The following is a 21,126-nucleotide window of genomic DNA, read 5'->3' on the forward strand; positions in this document are numbered from 1 at the left end:
CAAATACCCTTCATCATTCAATCTACTAATTGTACCCTTTTTCTATTTTAAAATAGTAACCTTATAACTTAAAGGGAAACTGCAGTCCCAATTTCTCAAAGCAGTTATTAAATCCTGGTAACAAAATACATTAATAGATGGTATCACACAATTTAACAAATTCTGAATTAAGCACAAAATCATGAAGTTTTAGAATGTATTGAATGGCTACCATGCTGTCGCCATTGGCAAGAGTGAAAGTTTGCAAGGATTGTGATGTAAACCATGCCCTTCCTGCTCACTACTCACTGTAAAGACTAATGCAATACAATGTATGAGCTAATAAACACATTTCACCACAGAAATATTCAAATATGATCTGCACGAAGAGTTAACAAGTTTGTAGCATTTGTCAGCAAAACCTTCTCGATAGTCTCGAAGTTGATATGTTCAATGCAATTCAATTGCACTTATTCAAATTGACAGTCTTGTTAAAGTATCTAAAAAACAAGTAGCCTTGTATCTGTCAGTTTTAGAACATTATATCTAAATTAGTACATTAGCAAAATTTGCTTGGTCTAAAGCATGTGATTTATTGCAACAGAAATAGATGGTTTTCAATATTGTTAATTTGGCATAGGACATGTATATTGAAATTTTCTATGCTTTGGAATATACATGATTATGAAACCTGACAGTTTGTAAAATGAAATATATTATCATTTCAGATGATGAACCAAAACTTGTGCTCAAACCAGGTGCCATTCCTATAATTTTGCTCATAAAAAGCAACTGATGAAAAGAGAACGCAGTGAAAGGGTGATATGCTTGATAGATTTAAGCGATGGCTTTATCATAATTTTGTTTAAGGCCTAAGTTAAGAAGTGCATGAAAATACAGTTTTAAGATTAAACAGATGTATTCACAAGCCTGCTTGTTTACAATGTAATATGGCCAGTTCACGTCACCAGAAGTTTTGTTGTCTCGTTCTGAATCACAGGCAATGAGGGTATTATAGCACTATGCATATCTGGAAATTTTATCTATTTTGTGATGTAAGTTGGAGTTTTTACATATCACCGTGTACATTTTACTTCTATTGTGGTTTCAAAGGCACTCATCAATGCCAATTATTTCTAACCCCCCCAAATATAAAAAAAGTGTTGCAGTTCCCCTTTAAGAATTCTGCGTTGGTGTTATGGCATTCCATTTGTCTCTTCTGGGGGTTCCAACAACCTCATCTTTATCACCAGGTTGTCTTTCTCTCTACCAGGTGATATAAGACAGTAAATTAACCTTATTCAAATTAAGTCTCTACAACATTTTATTTAGGGTTTGACTGTCCTACTGACATAATACATGGAGACAAGTCTAATCTGAGTTTAGCTGATATATTAAACTCATCAGCAACTTTGAGGATTATACTGTTCATTTTTTCTGAATTTCACAAATCATATACTCAGACTGACTGTACTTTTCCTTTCTCACATTTACAATGTGGAATATAATATGAATTAATATATTACAAACTTTATTATTGCATTGTAGTGGCACATAGTAACTTGTCACAACAATATCCCCTAAGCACATTTTAATATGTCCCTTTTACAAAATGTAATGTTAATTCAATAATAAACCAAGAGAGTATAATTTAACCCAAACTCTGTTATAAATACTTGGTATCTTTGGGAGGTTACTAAGGGGTTTTCAGAAGATAATTGTACAGTATTTTTCCTCTCATCTACGCACTTCAAGAAATACAGTAAGTATATCTTTGAAGGATGTGGCACAGTGGCGCAGTGGCAAGCATGGCTGCCTTGCAGTGCTGGGGCCCTGGATTCAGTTCTGGTCTTGGGGTGCTATCTGTGTGGAATTGTGCATTCTAGCTGCATTTGTGATGGTTTCCTCAGGGAGCTCTGGTTTCCTTCCATAGCCCAGAGACCTACTGGTAGGTAAATTGGCTTCTGGAAAAATTGTCACTGGTGTGTGTCTGTGTGTGCCTGTGTTTGTGTCTGTCAAGGGTGTACCCTGCCTTGCACCCATTGCATGCCAAGATAAGCTCCGACTCCCCTGAATTGGATGAAGTGGTTAGAAAATAAATGAATGGATATCTTTGAAGGCAAATGTTACTTTTGGAATGTCAGTAAAGGCAACGTTTCTCAACAAATATATCTAAAAATTAAATTATTTGAATGCAGAGTTTAAAGCACATAAATCAAATTCATTGTACTAGGCAAATGTACAGTTCCATCTGTTTATAAGAATCACATCTGTCCCTAACAAATTGATCCTAATAAGTGTTGATTCTTAAAAACAAACATAAAACAATTGAGTGAAATGGATGGTTTTGTACATTTGTTCACTTTAATGCGTAATAAACATAGAGACAAAAAAAGCACTAATTTCATTACTATTGAATAAAGATAATGATTTGAAAAAGTGCTCTAATTATAATCCAATGTCCCTCATTTAATGAGTGGCAAAGTTCTATGGCAAATACCTAGCCATTAGACTAAACCATGAAGAATATCAATGGCTGCCTTATTTTTTATCAAATCTGTTGACTACTTCATATTATTTATAATGCTAAGTAAAATTCTACATTCTATGTAATGTTGTTTCTTGATACTTAAGGGCACTAGATCAAATTGAATGGAAGTTTTTTTGGCTAGTTCTGAAATGTTTTGATTTTGTGTAGGCTTTACATGTACAGTATATATGAAACATGTTTTAGACAACTGCTGGGCATCACTGATGCTAATGATTTGTTATATATCTTTCAATTTTAAACTTTAACCTTACAAAACATTATATATCTTTATATGCAAAAAAAGACATCTTGTGTCTTAGAAATATTGCAAATACTATCCTCTGTTGTTGAACCAAACGTACTGAATATGACAATATAGCAAGCTAAAAATCAATTGGAACAGTTCAATCCTAATACCACACAACTTAGCTGCAATAAGATGAGATATGTACATGTTGTAAAACTATTATATATTCTCCTTTGTCAATTAGATGTATATTTACTCTAAAAGATATCTTTAACAATTAATGTGAATTGCTGATTACAGGATTTACTGTTCAGAAGTTTAGAAGGGTAATATCATATTTTAATAGTTACATATTGAAAACAGCATGCAATATTCCACCTGTTACAAAAAGTTAGGAAAATTAAATGAATTAATTAGGTTTTCTCCTGACTGGGACACTGCGTGGAGTAATACAATAGCCTAAAAAATCCATCCCATCAGATAATTAATTTAAATATGTACGCGAAGCATATTCTTCACTATGTAGAGGGCACTTCCTAAATTTATAAAATCTTACTAGATTGCTTTGTACAACACTTGTGTGCATTTTGGGAATGTACATTTGTGAATAGATTTTAGACATACTGTATGTAGTTAATACTCTTTCTGAATTCCTGAAGGTTAAGATATCTAAACATCCAGCTGCATTTGTATTAAAAGTTAGATCTCTCATAGCACCAGTCCAGTATAGTCCTGGGAGGACAGACTTCAGAAAAAAAATCTCTTTCACAACTTTGGACAGAACCTGCTCTTTCATTAAACAATACTTGGCTCATGAACTTCAGGGATGTTATTCATCTGGAATGTTCTACAGCTAGAATTAACAAAGTATCATGTACACTGAATAAACACAACAGCTACAGATTTGGATACACTATGGTGTCAAAAACTCCTTCCTCTCACCACATGTTATTTAACACTATATTTTGTGCCCCTTTATTAATGGTTTGCCATATTATATGTAACTGTATATACAATGTTCTGATGTTTGCATTGTAAATGCATACCGTTGTTATGGTTTTGGTTTGCTTTTAGCTAATGTACTGTATGCTATTGATACAATCATTGGTATGGCTGTAAATAGTTAAAACTTTCATATTATTTAAGAAATTATGATTCATCACTATATCCTGTTTCTTAATGTTTCATGTGTACTTATTTTACAAACAACTACACACATGATTTTCAAAAGTCTTCATTATGTTCTACTTAATTAATTGAATTATGTGTTACACTGTTACACTCTTCATTTCCTGAATGGCCAGTAGTGTGAATATAGTTTTGCTAGCCTAGTTGTTATGTTAAACCATTGCAATAATTATGATTTAACTGGAAGAGTTGATAAAAACTGAGAAAAAGGAATGTGCTGTATATTTTGAATTACTCTCTTGCCATACGTAATCAACCTCCCAGTTTTCTTTTATCAGTCACTAAAAGGTTATTTTCCTACTGTAAATTAAGCTTTGCAGGTTGATGTCAATGCAACATGTTTGCATCCACATTTTCATGAGATGTGAACATGTTACAAAACTATTATATAGTTATTATCTATTATATCCTTTGTCTAATAGAGGTACTGTACATTTACCCATAAAGATATCTTCAACAGAGATCTTTATATATATCGCTGCTTGCAGAGAAGTTTCCATCCAGGTTCACAAAGTCTGACCTGCTGTACATGTATGCTGCTGAATGGAACATTACAGCTTATGTGGAAGAAGAGGGAGAAAGCTTATTTCTGTATGTTCTGTTTCAGTCTTTGCTCAATTCTTTGTGTACTAAATAGCAGTATTGTGTTTATTATATTTCACTGTGAAATATAGAACACAATGTTTACTGATGACATCTAAGGCAGTTTAAATACTGTGTCATTTAAATTCCTGTCTGTGATACTGACAAAAGTTACTTTCACTTGTCAGCAAAAAATACACTTGTTTTGCTTAATTTCTTACTCAGCCTTGTGATAGAAATACTGATCATGCAATTTATATTTTGAAAGCATTTAGTTATAACGTTAAAACAGACTGAAAGTGATATGTGCATTACAAATATGTGAAATGGCTCCTTCTATTTTTGATTAGTCCTTTCACGTTGGAAGTAGACATGAAGAGGCAATGTTGCACATTTTACCACAGGTGAATTTAGTTGACTTTAGAATTTCAAGAAAGTGTTTTAAACTAATTGCATTGCTTTTTGTTACCATTGCCTGTAGAGTAACACAATTATATTTATCACATAACTTCAAGTTTCTCAAGTTTCCCATTGAATAAATAAATTACTTTCTATTATGTAAGCTCCAGGAAAATCAAAAGTCAAATTAAAGGTCTTTTGTGAAATGCAAGAAACTTCATTAATTTGCCTAATCTGTATTGCTTATCAGTTTATTCCCCTAATTACAGGAATTATAATGCTATATGCCTTACTGTTGTTCACAATGATTCTTTTCAGCCTTATTGCATTCCTGGGAATGCAAGTTGTTATCTTAAAATATTATTTGAAAATGCTTTATATCAAACTAAATGTATTCATTCTGTATTTATTTTAAGCTTGTTTTTCATTTGCAACAAACATTTTACAAACACTGTTCTCAGTGCAACTGTCTGTGGTGTTTGTTTCTAACCTGATATTGTATTTCTAAGATAGGTAAATAAATTGACTTCTGCACACACACAGTAACCCATCCAGCTCTGGAAACAAAAATAAAACTCTTATCCAGAATTATCTGGGATTCTTTATCCCATTCAACAGCAACAATAAGAATTAATTCCAAATGTCTAAATCAACCAGGAATGGTTATGCATCTAAATCAGAACAGAAATAAATGTTTGCAAAGTGTTTATATTGATCAAATATGAAGAGCTTATACTTCCGTATTACATAGAAGTTGTCAGTTGGCATATTATGATATGAATTTATATAAAACTGGAAGTTCATTACCAAAAAAGAAAATGTAAATTCTACAACATTTAAATACCTGGTATTTATTTTAGTCTAACTTAACTAGGAGCACTTCTGATACCATGTACAGTATGTGTTTTTTCCAAAATAAAAGATTGATAATAATTATGAGATAATTTCAGTTTCTTTAATCACACTCCATCTATGAATAGAATTGTTATCATTCTGGAGTTACTCTTATACTGAGATCTCTTTTCATCCTTGAATGTTTTCAAATAAAATAAAAATACTATTTTCAGTTTCACATCGGACACCAAGAGCAGGTGCTGTCTTTTCATATTTATCATTTTAATTGGGTGAAAGAAAATGTGAAAGACTCTATAATACTTTTGTGCCTAAAACCGTTAGTTATTTCCTTCCTTTCAGCTGTAGTTCACGTAGTTTGGGTCAACGTGAAATAGCGGTAAGGGCTCTGGATTGAAGGGCCATGGGATCAAATCCCGGTTCAAATCCCAATTTACTCAAAATTGCGCCATTAAAAGCCCTGCTGTATAAATGACTATTCTCCAGGTTGTCACTGCAGATGAGAATTTGTTCTCAGCTGATATCTCCAATCAATGGAAATGAAATGATTACAGATAAAAGAGTGTGGCAACTTTAATCAGTTTCTATCTACCATGAACGAAATTACTCATAACTTAACTGATGAAAAGTGCAGTGACTATACATAGATCGTATCCAAAGCCCCCAAACAGAAGTATTGCTTTCATGCAAACATTTTGTATACTTCATTGATGCTGAAAGTCAGAAAATTTTACCTTTGCTTAAGTCTAATTACACTGATATTCAATAGGTGCTATAACAAATGTTAGAAGAAATGTTTGGAAGTAATAAGAAATGTATAAAATCAATTATAACGAAAGTAATAAGAAATGAATTATTAAAATTACGTATTAAAGACGTTTCGTAATGTTTTAAAATGACACATTACATACATACTACATGTTTTCAGTTCATTAAAAACCCTACAGCATTTGAACATCGAAAGTTTAAAATGTATATACTCAAAAAGATTTATAAAGTTTCACACAATGAGGATTCCCTTAAATCTAAAGACATGAAGTCTATGCAGAATTGACGTTTTACAAAATGGGTATTCTATTGTTTCCATAAACAACGTAAATTTGCCGCTGATAACCAAAATCACAGTCTGGGAACAACCGTATTCTCTCCTCTCCGTATTCATACCCTTTTTAAAATGAACTGGAGATAATAGTTAGTGGTACCACAGCACTTTGCTAAGCCGAATGCGACAGGCTTGATAAGAAGAGTAACTGCAGTTCGCTCCCGGCGAGAAGCTGTTGAGAGTAGATCTGGTGTAGGTTTGTTGGGAGCTTTAGCACGGATCGGTCAAGGACAGCCCACAATTGCTAACTGGGGTACATGTAAAAAGATTACATGGGCCCTGTCAGAGATGTGATAAAAATAAAAAAAATACAAAAGTCAAGAAATAATGGAGTAATTAGGCCACTACCTATATACGCCTTAATAAAAGAGGTTTAATTGGAGGAGTAACAAAAAAGCACTTGATAAAATACGGTGAATGACAGGCAAACTTAACAATCATGTAACCAATATTACTGTAGAAACAGCATAATTAACTTACAAAATATAATAGCTATTGTCAGTTTATAGGAACATTATAATGCCAGTGCTGCCTCTGAAAAGCCTACAATTAAATGAATTAACTACCAATTACATTATCTTTTCTTACCTCGTTATGTCTTTTTTTCTGAAAAGTTAAAACTCAAGCAGTTTAACCCTTGATGCTCAACAAATTTCGAGGCACGCTCTATTTAATTGTATTGATCTCTATGGAGTCCAAAACGATTATCAATTGTACTGTGAAAAATTCACCAAATATCCATGTAAATCTAAAATCAGTACGATTTATAATGAACAATATTAAAAGTGTTATAATGCTTATCAGATATACGTCTTATATCATACTGCCCATCCCCTTCAATTATAAAATACTGAATTATGAAATGAAAAAAAAATCTTCGTTTAGATTTAGAATTAAAGAAAAGCTATACAACCATTAAAAATGTAATATTCTATTGGATTCTTTGAACCGACAAATATGTCTGGCAGAGAAAAATCCATAGACATACCACAAACACTGACGTACAGTATATATTTAAAATAATTCTTATGTCGTGTTTCCTTTTTTTGTTTATTTGAAACTGATTAACGTGCTAATCTTATTTGTCTTACACCAAAGCAGAGTCCAAACGTAAATGTACCTATGAACATATCTTTTTAGAGGTATTCAATAGCACTTATATAAATATAATGCTCTATTGCGGAAAGTACTCAAAACTAAACAGATAAGCAATAAAATACAAAAATAGAAACAAATGCTTATTCGTGGAGTAAAGAAAGTGAAATAAATGATTTTTAATATTTATTGTATCTGCATAATATTATTTTTGTTGTTGTTCTTATTATTTATATTATGAATAGTTTTGGAAATCATATTTGGTGTCGTCAATGCACGGCCTCTAAGATGATTTTAGTACCTTTTATGAAATGATCAGCGCCATCATAGAGTTAAGGGGCGGTCGCCCCTTAGTACTTGTGGTTCAGGTGCAATAACCCATGTAATACAATAAATCATACGTGAATCCTTTTTTACAGCAGGATCTGTGGTAGTATCCTAATACATCATATGAATGTAATATTCCATGGAACATTTTGTGCGTTAATATGGACATACAGTACAGTATACCAGTCAAACTTGCTGGTGAAATCTGCTTTGAGATGGACACAATGGATAGAGATGTAATTTTAAATACCAGCGCATTATGAACATAACACAGTATGCAATATAAACTATTTAACACAAATATGTGCAGAAGGTATAGCACTATGACGCACAAACGGCATGACGTATTTATTGTTTCAGTGGATTTAAATTTTTAATTTAAAACCCTGAACATGCTAAAACAGCCAGTGGTTTGCTTCTTGCAATCGCTTTCACTAATGTTCCTTATATTCTTTTTTAAGTAAGGTTACTTAAATATACCTGTATATTTTTTTACTATTTTACTGTCTTCACTTCGGAGTTTAGAAGCAAAGTATAAGAACGTTACCGTATATTTACACACCCTTTATCTTGAAACAAAGTCACACAATACATTATTCTGAAGCCGCAACAAAAAGCATTATAGATAAATAAACAGTCTCAGTGGTAGATCCTGGCGCTTTGATATTTCTTTATTAAAACGCAGAGGTACATTTTACAAACAAGCAAACAAAAAAACATTTCTTTGAGCTTCAACATCTGAATGATTACAAAATTATCTAACCCTAAAATCTAAAATTATATTAGTCTAGTTTTATTCAATCAATTCCACTATGACACTTTGAGACTGTTGCCATTGCTTTAAAAAGATTATTTATATTGCCTCTAAAGTGCCACAGAAAGCAAGATTTCTTCATTGCCTCCTTGTTACAAACTGCTCTGTCTCTCTCTCTCTTTCAAATACCTCTTTTCAACCAAAGATCAAGCTTTAAATAGGAACACATGCACTATTCGAGGCACTGTGCGGATTTAATTTACCAGTAAGAATGGCAGACTTAATTATATGTCTAAGCGTATAGGGTCTACAAAACATTTAAAAAATATCCATTGAGCGAGAACCGCTTTACATTTTAATTTACCTCACTATACTTCTTCTATTCTGCTATAAATCAAGAGCACTGCAAATAAAGAAACACGAAGAAAGGAAAGCAGAGAGGAATACAAAACAGATTCTGACACGAGCAGTTTTTTTCCTCTCAGCATAATGTATTTTTACCCTGCTTTAAGTAAACGTCGGACACTGATAATTCTACTTAAATGTATCCATGACGTCACAATTTACAACAAAAAAGTATTACATTACTTTTCAATTCACTAAACCGTAGTACATCCTGACGCTTAAGAAAGCTGAACATGTGTTACATATCCGTTTATTAAGACAAAGGATGAAAGTTAAAGCCTGACCGGTCCGACACAAAAGGTATTTTTGCAACAGAAGAGGGCGCTTTTGTGTCTGTATATGTATTAGTGTATATCTGCACATATACGCAGACACTGACTTTAGATTGTAATATTTGGGTAAGGTGAAATATGGGTGGACGGGAGAAAAAAATGTATTTATTGGATGTGTGAGGAAAATAAACCAACGAATACACATTGCAAAGCTACATAACCGTCTATACCTTTCCCAACAATGTATACATTTAGCAGTTACAGATAAATACAGTAATAGCAAGCCGACTAGTACGTGCTCTGTTTTGCCTATTAAGTAAAATTACCCTTCACTTTGAGTTTACATTATACCACGTGTCACATTGTCTGTTTAGGACTGTCATTATCTGTAATTATGCTCTATAATTGCCTTTTGGTTTACAAAGCTAAAACATCGAACGATGTCACTGATTTTAATCACGTTCTGCTTTCTAGTTATTTTGCATAGTCTGCTTAAGTAGGCTATGTGTTCTTAAAAGTTAGACGTTTTGATTGTACTCCCTTTCTTACTCTTGAAGTGAGTTGGATTATCATTTATTTTATTCTGAATATTTTTAAGTTTAATAGAAAACAACTGCACCGTACATTTTTCAAACCGTTAACCTTTAGATTTTTCTCTAAAATTACAATTTAAAGTAGTCTGCACACATCAACAAGGTTTATCAACTTTCTACTACAAATTGTATTTCACTCTTTTTCATTCACTAAATATTTGCCAGAAAATATTTTTAAAAATCATTTGTCAGGTTACAATATTGTTAATTATGCGTTGTTTTGTCAAATCTCTGGATTCCACTGTGAAACTCTTTTTTTCTCATAACTTTGCTATAAAAAATAAAGTTGCCTGTGTGGCATTCAATTACTCTTGTACCATGTTAAAAATAAACCCAGCTTTACATTCTTAATACATACTGAGCAACAAATGCTGGAAAATAACAAGTTTCGAGGCTGTAAAGTTCAATCACAATATACACAAGGACATTTAAAATGTTTTAAAAAGCATTTAAATATGTATCTAGCTTTAACTACAAAGCATTTTTACACCCACAAGTATGTATGTACATGTATATTGCACTGTACATGTATATCACATTAAGAACGTAAAACACATACATGTATATACATTCACTACTTGCTTTTTCAATTCATACCAGCCAAAACGTTAAAAGTGCCAATCTGCGCTCCATGCTCATTCATGAATTTCAAAGAGTCCATTGTTTTTTTCCAAAGTTGACTACGCACAAATTATTCAATTTCATAAGTGTTTCTGTATATCACATACATTGTTTTAGCGCTGGACAATAAAAATAATAAATGCCTTAATAAAATAAACCTTAATAAAGATGAAAATCCCAAGCATCTCCAAAAACCTCAGAACGCAGGATAATAAAAGAGAAAAATATACGGTAAATGAAGGAAAATGGAAGAGGTCAGCAAAAGATAGGCTCCTTAAAAGAAATAAGGATGGTATAGCTGCAGACCACTGTAGGACTTCAAGAGTTGTAATGTGATAATAGGAACAGCTGCTCTGCTCTTTCAGAGCCAATCGGCTTTCCATGAAGATGACGTTCCCGCACCTCACGTCAGACCAATGGCGATTGAGTAGAGTTAGAGCAGAGAGTTTGAGTGAGAGATAAGGACAAGAGTGCCTCATCAGCAGTGAGACCAGGCACTGCGGCGCGCGTACCCTTTACTTTCAACGTGAACAGTAGTACCCAGCCCAGCACCGCAGCGCCTCTCACCCATAAAAACACTGCTTCACTGCAAGCGAAAATATTGTTTCTGGTATAAAGCTGCAGCACCAAATTTTCACAGTGGACCTAACACCACCTTATTATCTTGACATGGGAGACATGGGAGATCCGCCAAAAAGTAAGTTCAACTTTTTACATTGAAATGGCATGTGTTTCTTAGTTAGCAGCAACTGCTTGTTGCGAGTGGATACAGTACAACCTAACCCATAAGAAGAGATCATTTTTAAGTATAAATTTGTTTACCTTTGGGGCAACGTCTAGGGGGTCCTGTCCACGCATTCTTGTCAGCAGTACCGCAACGCATTTACGCAAAGAGACAAAAGTTGGTAAACGCTTAATCTAAGAAGCGAAAACATTTTTTGTATTCCTGCACATGGTTAATTCGTTAAGTAAATAGACTCTTAATTTTGTCAGCTGGTCTAATGTAGTCTTGACTCGTGTTGGCGCAAAGGACACTTTTTATTTTTAAATGATCTTTTTTGTAACGATGAAGTTCAACCTTCTGAGGTAAAAAGTGCCGTAGTATGCAAGGATAATGACATTAATACTGTACATCATGGATTATTTTTATTGCTATTGCTGTCGCGGACATTTGCAATATTTCAGTTATTAAAGGTTTTGCGTGATACAATACCCTCGATTCTTACTGGCGTGTTCTATTTATTGAAGTTATATATGAGAATGTTAAAGTGCGCAGGATGTGTATCCACTTCTCATGTAGAATATTTTCATCACTTTGGTCCGAGCAGCTTCTTACTTGCTTTTGTTTTTGTTTGCAGAAAAACGCCTCATTTCGTTATGTGTTGGTTGTGGAAATCAAATACACGATCAGTATATTTTGAGGGTTTCTCCGGATTTGGAATGGCACGCTGCATGTCTGAAATGTGCAGAATGTAATCAGTATTTGGACGAATCCTGTACCTGCTTTGTTAGAGATGGGAAGACCTATTGTAAAAGAGACTACATCAGGTAAGCATTGTTTTGAATGTCCTTTTTCGTCTGGCTTTAGATTAATCTAATTAAATATGAGAAATAACAACTAACGACACTACTCCTTCCGAATTGTAGTCACGTACGTCATGATGGATAATTTCCAATCTTAGTATTTATCAGAAAATTATTCCATTCAAACAGAATGGCAGTTATTCAGATAAAAACTACAATGCTATGTATTGCGTTTCTAAGTTGTGTCACTTCTTGAAAACACGATCTGCGAATAACAAAGTCCCGTATCGTATTGAAAATCACATTAGAGTAAAAATATCACTAGGTGAGCTAACCTACAGGCAAGAAATTCACTGGATTACTCGTATATGATTTTAGCCATATGCTTTCTTTCTCAGAGATATTTTACTATTATACACATTACATACATGTATATCTGACAAGAGTAGGTAAAACAAAGTATTTTAAGAAATGGTTATGTGGTGTTTTTTAAATGTTATTCTCTGTCACATTGAAATACAAGAAGAAATCATGACATATTTCCAATTCCAAAAATTAAAGATCGAATTTTTAATTAATACCTGTGAAAGTTTTGCATAGGGACAAATGTACTGTTGCTGCCTGGTGAGTTATTTTTGCAGTCAGACCAATTAAAGCCTAAAGGTTTCATAAATCCAAGACAATATCGCTCTGGTACATTTTGACACACGTTTTCTATTTGCCTCCGTCGTAGAATCTATTCATAGCTTTCTATTCTAGAAATATATTAAATATGAGCATTAGCAGTTAAAGATCGAATATCGTCTGTTAATTTATACCCCTAAATGTTGTGAGTTTGTATGAGCATTGCAAACAGCAAAAATGAATATTAAATAGAAGGAAAATAGCCGAATATTCATGTATGCAAACATCTGGTCGAAATATACAACTCGTTTAATTTAAATATTGTTTTTTGGATTATTTCAGTTATTTTTGTAGTATTGACACTAGAATCGCAATTATAAACTATAATAATAATTGTTTTATTTGTAGTTTTATAATTAAAAATAAATATCAGAAGATGAAAGCATAGCTTAAATTACATAAAACAGCAGAGAATACTAATACGATCGCTATCAAGTCTATTGTTAATTGCGGAATGCTAAATTAAAGGTGAGGGTTATGGCAGTGATGTGTTATTAGCTCTTATATAGGCCTTTCTGCATCTTGCAGCATAGTTTTCCAAAATCAAACAGTAAATAAAATCTGAATCACTTTTCATGGGGTCACGCAGAAAGTTTAATAATTAACTGAATGAAAGTGTGCATTCCACTTGCGGATAATTTAGTGTACCTGCATTTATCATGTTGAACTTAGAGTTAGCAAAGTAGGCAAATATACCTTCGCACAAATTGTTTTCAGAAATAAAATAATCAAGAGATGAGAGATTCTCTTCTTTGTAACACAAAGTTCTGCTTGTGAGCCTTTTTTCTGTTTTGGTGTAGATGAAAAAAAAATGAGTTCAATAATTCTAACTATGCAAGTGACATATGTGCTTTATACTGTATGTGCTCTATATACTCTGTGCATCTATGGGGAGAGTATCATTTGCCATACGTTACCGATCATATTAACGGATGATGGTAAGAATTGTCACAGCTTTGCTTTTTTCAATGCGCAATAGTTTTTTTTAATCTTAACATTAAAAATGGCAAAGACGGGATCTACGTTTTTGTTAAAAAAATCTTTAAATTGTTAACAGAGTAAATTCTGACTTTTCTGGGAAATTTGTGTTCCAGGTTGTACGGGATAAAGTGCGCCAAGTGTAACATAGGCTTCAGTAAGAATGATTTCGTGATGAGAGCCCGCTCCAAGGTATACCATATCGAGTGTTTTCGCTGTGTGGCCTGCAGCCGGCAGCTTATCCCCGGGGACGAGTTTGCTCTGAGGGAGGATGGCCTGTTCTGCAGAGCCGATCACGATGTTGTGGAGAGGGCAACAATGGGAGCAGGAGACCCTCTCAGCCCTTTACACCCGGCAAGACCTTTACAGATGGCAGGTACGTTGTGCATATTTTATCACGGGTAACAGTGACACGGAATAGCATGTTGTAATACAATAGAATGATCTGCGTCCGGATTAAAGTGTAACACATTTTTTCTTGTATGTGATATGTTTTAAAGCTCTGTATATTTTGGGTGTTCTTTTTGTAATGAAAAGCCAGAAGTCTTAGTCGGCTAAGCCTGCCACCCTAATGACTCTCCTGTAAAACGGAACAGGGAAGCCTATATAATTAGTGAAACCATTTATTTTTATTACGTTTACAAGAATATATTTTAATAAGAATAAGTAAAAAAGAAAGAAGTCATTCTTTTCTTAGAACAAAATAATTCAAGGAATTATTACACTGTTCAATATTTCATAAACCTAGAATAAGTTCAGTGCTCCCGATTCCCTTCCTGCAGGGAACACTACCTTTCTTTCAAAGGCATATAAAATAGACTAGACTTTTTCACATAGCAATATTATTTGCATTTCTTTGGAGTTCCATTTGATTCTTTGAATTCATGATGGATTCACAATTAGTATTCAGTCAATTCTAATCATTATTTTTGATCATTGGGGTCATATTTCTGTAATTATTCCAATCCTTTAACTGTACCAATAAATCGTTATGCTTATGTTCGATGCAGTTTAACCGATTACTGTACAGATTTTACTTACTGATGTAATTGAAAACAATTAGGAAAAAAATAATTACATATTTCTGTTTCTTCGTATCTTTCATGATGTGTAATGGGATTCACGAATTGGTGTTTCACCTAACTGTTAAATGAGAGCAAGTTTACAACTTTCTAGTAGTGATGTAATTTAAAACTGTCAACAATCTAATCTGCGCTAATTGACTTTTAACTGATCCCGTCTAATTTAAGAGTTTTATATTATCTGGGGGACTCTCGGTTTGAGTTTTTACACGTCATTGTAGTTTTATCGACAAAGCAGTCTCCTGCAATACATCTCGCTGTTCACGGTTTTGAATAATATTGTTGATGTCTTGTACAGCTTTATGTTTGATTTCAAAGACCGTACGCTTGCTAAAATGTAAAAGAACTTTGCATGGCAATTAATTACAGTCACCTTTCCATTCAAGGCTTGAATTCCGTATAGCCGTGGGCCACAGATGGTCTGATATGTCTGTAGTTGGAACTGGAAACTCGCATGTTTTTTTTTCTGTGTAAAGTTCCTTCTAGTTTTTTCTAAGGCGCAAGGCTTCAATTTGCAGAAAATGTCAGTCATTCTTACTGTTAATTGAATCGCTCTTATATACTTATATACTATTATATACTATGTTTTATATATAGGTATATACAACATTTGTACTTGTAATATACCAACATATCAGGAAGTATATTTTAATAAAATACTTATTTCTAAATAAGTGTAATTTCATATTTTACACTTATATTAAGTTATCAAGTTCTTATTTCTTTGAACTATTCGTTCTTACAGCAGAACCCATATCTGCCAGACAGCCCGCGCTTCGACCCCATGTTCACAAACAACCGGAAAAAACCACCCGAGTCAGAACTGTACTCAACGAGAAGCAGCTTCACACCTTGAGAACTTGCTACGCTGCCAACCCAAGACCAGATGCCCTTATGAAGGAGCAACTGGTAGAAATGACGGGCCTTAGTCCGAGAGTCATCCGGGTGTGGTTTCAAAACAAGCGCTGCAAGGACAAAAAGAGGAGCATCTTAATGAAACAACTTCAACAACAACAGCCTAATGACAAAACGGTGAGGATCCGAGCGTTTTAAGACACTGCTCTCCGAGTGAAACTATTGAAGACCCAAGGATATTGGATAAATCTGCACAATATACATCTAATCTTATTATTAACATGGACACCTAGTACTCTCGCTATATCAATAAAGCGTTTCACTGTGCTGTAAACACCAAGTCTTTTTGTCTACAGCTCCGTGTTAAAGCAGCATTGGAGACTATTTAAACTTAACTGCACAGCAGTTTGATCTTGCCGCAACCACAATGGATAAAAAATAAGGCTTTATTGTAAACCTTTCCTGCAACTGTCACAAAGTGTTTAACTGAAGAACACAAAACATGTATGTTTAGGTTTTGAATCAATTATAACGGTTTTGTGGTAAAAGCGAGATATTCCATCGCATACCTGAAGTCATTGTGATGTATTGGCCTACTTCAATCGCGATCGTTTTCATTTTGGAAAAAAAAAGTTTATTAGCAGCTAAGATTAAAATCGAGACATTTAATAATTATTTTTTTTATTTTAACCCTTCGTTTACAGAAAAAAATGAAGGCGTTGGATTAGTACAATTTGAAGAGAATTTGGGCGGATCTATCTGAAAGCAACCTTCCTAGACCGAAAAAGTGCTTCCAGACAGCACATTATTGAATATCATCCTTTTTGTAAAATGGGTTTTTATCATTTATATAGTTTTTATCAATATATTTATTTAAGCACTATTTGTCAACGGTTAAACGTTAATTCGGGATTATACAATATCGTAAATGCTGTTTCTTTAAGAAGCTGAGGAATAATTGAATCATCATTTAGCCTACATTCCGAAAGAACGTTTGAGACAGTTATGTCTGTTCGAGTACTTGTTAAGTGTGCTTTTAGGCACAAAAGTAGGGGGCAAAATGAAGTGATGCCAATCCTTGAATTTATCCAAAAACTGGTTATAACATAATGTGGGTTAAAGTAAATCCTACAAATATCATAGTATAAATCACGGTTTATTCATGTAAAATCAAATGATGCAAAAAAATCACAGCACTTTAATGTAGCTTTTGTGGCTGCAAACAGCTGCAGAAATTATATGTGCACAAACTGACAGAATTAGTCTAGGTTACAGCCTATGACTAATATACAATGCATATTTTAATTGCTGTTGGCAGTGGTTTAAAGAAATATACATAATACAAAACACGAATTCGATCTCTTTATAATATCAAATATCAAAATCTTATATTTTCTACAATATTGAAACGTATGCTAAGAGAATGCTCTTTTTAAGTCTTAAAAGTGTCATAACATTAGATGTGCCGAAACCTAATACACGATTACATGACTGTGTTCATAAACGAGTACGATCTCAACTCTGTAAACTCAAAACACTTTCTTGGGGCTTGTCTGCAGAACATCCAGGGAATGACGGGGACTCCTATGGTGGCTGCTAGTCCAGAGAGACACGACGGTGGTTTGCAGGCAAACCCAGTGGAGGTGCAGAGTTACCAGCCGCCTTGGAAAGTACTGAGCGACTTCGCACTGCAGAGTGACATAGACCAGCCCGCATTTCAGCAACTGGTGAGTGCCAACACCAAGCACAAAGCGCACACTGTATATTCTGTCATACTGCACCACAGAAAACGCCTCTCTGTTATCAAACCGCATACCATACATTACACTAGAGCAGAACATAATATTTTTAAACTGACTAAACTTGCCTTTTTATCAAATAACTTAATTTTACCACTAATTAAAAGAGGAGTCGTCATCGTTATTGCGGTTATGCAGTTATATACAGTATATAAAAAAAATCTTTCTCATAGCCTCTCTCTTATATTACAATTTTAAGATCACATGATTGTATAAAGCACATCAGTTACAAATGAATAACCATTACAACATCAATAATGATACAATCTTGATTTTTTGTTCAATTTTTTCCTTTACACGAGATAATGGTATGATGTCATGGGTGAGTCATTAGAAGAGCCTAGCTGATCGATAGATATTGATTATGTAAGTGTCACTGTTTAATATGTCCTCTCTGTATGCCTTTTTTGTCATTTAATGCTTCAATTAGCGTCCTACATATATGACTGTTGGACAATTTGTAATTTTTTATTGTTTAAGTTGTATTAATTATAGAATGATGAAAAATATTTTTCTTAATCACAAATGTGCTCATGTTTACAAAATAACGTGGTCTATCTTAAAGATAATGCAACTAAGACATACTCTTGATTGCAATGGAAATTACAATTTCATTTTCTTTTTTAGGTAAATTTTTCAGAAGGAGGACCAGGTTCTAACTCAACAGGGAGTGAAGTTGCATCCATGTCCTCACAACTACCAGATACACCGAACAGCATGGTATCGAGTCCTATAGAGGCATGAGGAATGTGGACTATTTAATATTTACAGTGATGAGCTGACGAGGTGTTGGAACCTCCAGACTCTTAAGGACTGTGGTTTACAACCAGTTTGTTCACTGGTTGGTCCATTAGAAAAAAAATACCCTCCATTAAACTGCACGAAGCCTCTTTATCCAAACAACCCCTGGTTGTATTTGTACACTGTGAAGACAATCATGGGAATTGCCTAGAAGCTGAAATATACTTCAATATACATCCAAGACTTCTTGCAAAATTACTTAAGAGAAGACAACCATGATGTAAATTCTGTGAGTTGCAGGGAAAGGGATTCATGCTGTCTGCATAACTTTGACGTTAACAAATGGAAAGACCTATGGTCTCATCATGTTTAAATGGTGCTGCCTCTGTTGGAAATGAAGTTGGTTACAGCCTTGCCAAAAACCTGGAAGAGCAACATTAGTTCTGCAATTCAGTGGACTCCAAGGGCAAGCGAGACCCACAGAATGAGTCTGAATTCTGAAGAGGATCAAATTTGAATTTCATATGCTCATTGCAATGTGCAGTGGTTGACTTGTAACCCAATGACTCGTTGATCCTGGTTCTATTACATAGCTGGTTCTTGATTTTCAAATCCCCCTGCTGATGGTCAGAAGGGGACTGCAGATACTGCTTTTCCATTTTAGTTGAATTCTCTCCTTAAAAAGCCCAAGTACTAAAGCATTGCAACAAGGTATACCTCTATTTTGCCACAAGCTTCGTGGGAATTTTGTGTGTGAATTTGTGTCCGTCCAAGAACTTTTTTCCCAAAGATGTGTATAGTTATTGGTTAAAACAACCGTTGGTTAGCTCTGGAAAAAAGATTTTTGTTTGTTCTTGTACTGCAAAAAAATTATAATTTATTATTTATTGTCGAAAGACTTGCCACTATTCATGTACTTTTGTTTGCTGAAGTAAAAAAAGAAAAGATTGTACTGTGGTCTTTGAATTATCCGTCAGATTTTATGTGTCCCGTCTTTTCTTGAAGATTATGTAAAACAACGCCATATGTAGAAATATATCTTCAGGACTATTTCACTAATAAAAGGTTTGACGTAAGTCAAAAAGTGCAATAATTTTTGAGCTGTTTTCTTCTAAGCAGAATGCACTTTTATAATGTAGTAAATTGGCCTGCGTGCTCTGCATAAAACAACTGCTTTTGATGATACATGTTGGATTAAAAAGTAAATTTGTCGTAATTGAACACCATTTGTCATTGCATTTTATGATAGTCGAGATTAATATTAGCCTTTGTTACATGTATTGCTATTTTTGTAATATCGAGACTTGACTTTTAAGTATACGGTGTAGACGTTGGAGAACAAGACTTACTGTAGCTTCAATTAAGAGCTAGCGTAAGATAATATATTCAGCTTAAAGTAAAACCATTGAAAAGAAACTTTGCAACACCCGTTAGGATATAAAATGTAACAAAACAATTTTGTAACGAGAATAGTTGCCATCTATTGACCTCTTCCAATAATAAACGATATACTTATATTTGTACAAACATTCGCTGCAGGCCTTTTGTATTTAGAGGCTTTTTTTTGCTTAGTGTTTACAATAGTAACAAAATACATATAATACTGAAAAGGCAATTGACGGACCTAGTATAAAGACTAGCTAAAATGCTGTGCATTTATATAGCTGAACTCTAATGGAAATGAGCACGTTTTACACAATGCATTTCAGAATATTAAAAAAAACAGTCTACAGGAAAATGCTTTAAAATAATCTTTAGCAGAAGTTGACCATCTGACAAAAATCAAACCGCGCTATAGAAATAATTTGAAAGTTAAACTCTTGATATTACTCTTTGTCTTGTATTGTTATTAAATGTGTAAATTCTGAACTTATGAGAATGGTCAAGATAATAACAGGAAATTATGAAGAGGCCTGGCCTCCCAGTACCTTTTGTTTAGTTAATTGGGCTGTTTCTGAGAGCACAGTATATCAAATACTGTAACTGTCAATGTCACTACAGGTTTATAATACGTCTTTAATTGCAAAAAATGTTTTTAAAACCATGGTTTGCTCATTTTAGTCGTACTATAATATCGATTGGAAAGGAACGTCATTAGACTACCACATTGAGTACGACATCCTAAGCCCTGAAGGTGCAAGAAATAGCAATGAAAAGTGCAAATACTGTAGCGTGTCTCAGTTTGATTCATCAGTTTGTCTCAGTCTTATTAAAAAAAACCCAAAAAGAAATAAAACATAATACCGTTAATATCAATGGGGAGTTTAGCTATAGCTCTAGACATAAAAAATCCTTCAAAGGCACTAGGATATTTACAGTTGGCCTACCTGTACATAAATATAGTTACCTGTTTTACATAGACTGCTTCTCTGAAACCGTGCACTTGAATCACAACAGGGTAATAGAATCTTAAAATACAGAGGGTTTATCGCTGTTCTAGAAATAGAAGTTAACAGCGTCGCAACGATGCATCTCAAGTGACCATTACAATAAAGACCCTACTGTAATTTAACTGCA

General features: G+C 33.8%; 1 protein-coding gene across 2 annotated transcripts; it reads left to right on the top strand.

Moving 5' to 3' along the window:
* The first annotated feature begins 11,307 nt into the window (after positions 1–11,307).
* isl1a (ISL LIM homeobox 1a) lies at positions 11,308–19,554 on the top strand. Of its 2 annotated transcripts, none has more exons than XM_088910473.1 (6): positions 11,308–11,643; positions 12,305–12,494; positions 14,249–14,508; positions 15,960–16,246; positions 17,629–17,796; positions 18,496–19,554. In XM_088910473.1, the coding sequence occupies exons 1-6, from the start codon at positions 11,616–11,618 to the stop codon at positions 18,610–18,612; spliced, it is 1,050 nt and encodes a 349-aa protein (XP_088766599.1). In that variant the 5' UTR covers positions 11,308–11,615; the 3' UTR covers positions 18,613–19,554. The 2 variants fall into 2 exon arrangements, with proteins under 2 accessions (XP_088766599.1, XP_088766601.1); XM_088910475.1 differs by lacking the exon at positions 18,496–19,554 and adding an exon at positions 18,171–18,234 and having other exon boundaries at positions 11,310–11,643.
* Positions 19,555–21,126: the final 1,572 nt, after the last annotated feature.

Source organism: Atractosteus spatula, chromosome 3, assembly GCF_055471065.1.
Source record: "Atractosteus spatula isolate fAtrSpa1 chromosome 3, fAtrSpa1.hap1, whole genome shotgun sequence".
In the NCBI taxonomy this organism is placed as follows: domain Eukaryota; kingdom Metazoa; phylum Chordata; class Actinopteri; order Semionotiformes; family Lepisosteidae; genus Atractosteus; species Atractosteus spatula.

Excerpts from the sequence above, each read along its gene's own strand:
- isl1a (XM_088910473.1), top strand. The coding sequence starts at position 11,616 with ATGGGAGACATGGGAGATCCGCCAAAAA. Across the intron at positions 14,509-15,959 it reads AAGACCTTTACAGATGGCAG|CAGAACCCATATCTGCCAGA; the intron begins GTACGTTGTGCA and ends TCGTTCTTACAG. Across the intron at positions 17,797-18,495 it reads AGCCCGCATTTCAGCAACTG|GTAAATTTTTCAGAAGGAGG; the intron begins GTGAGTGCCAAC and ends TTTCTTTTTTAG.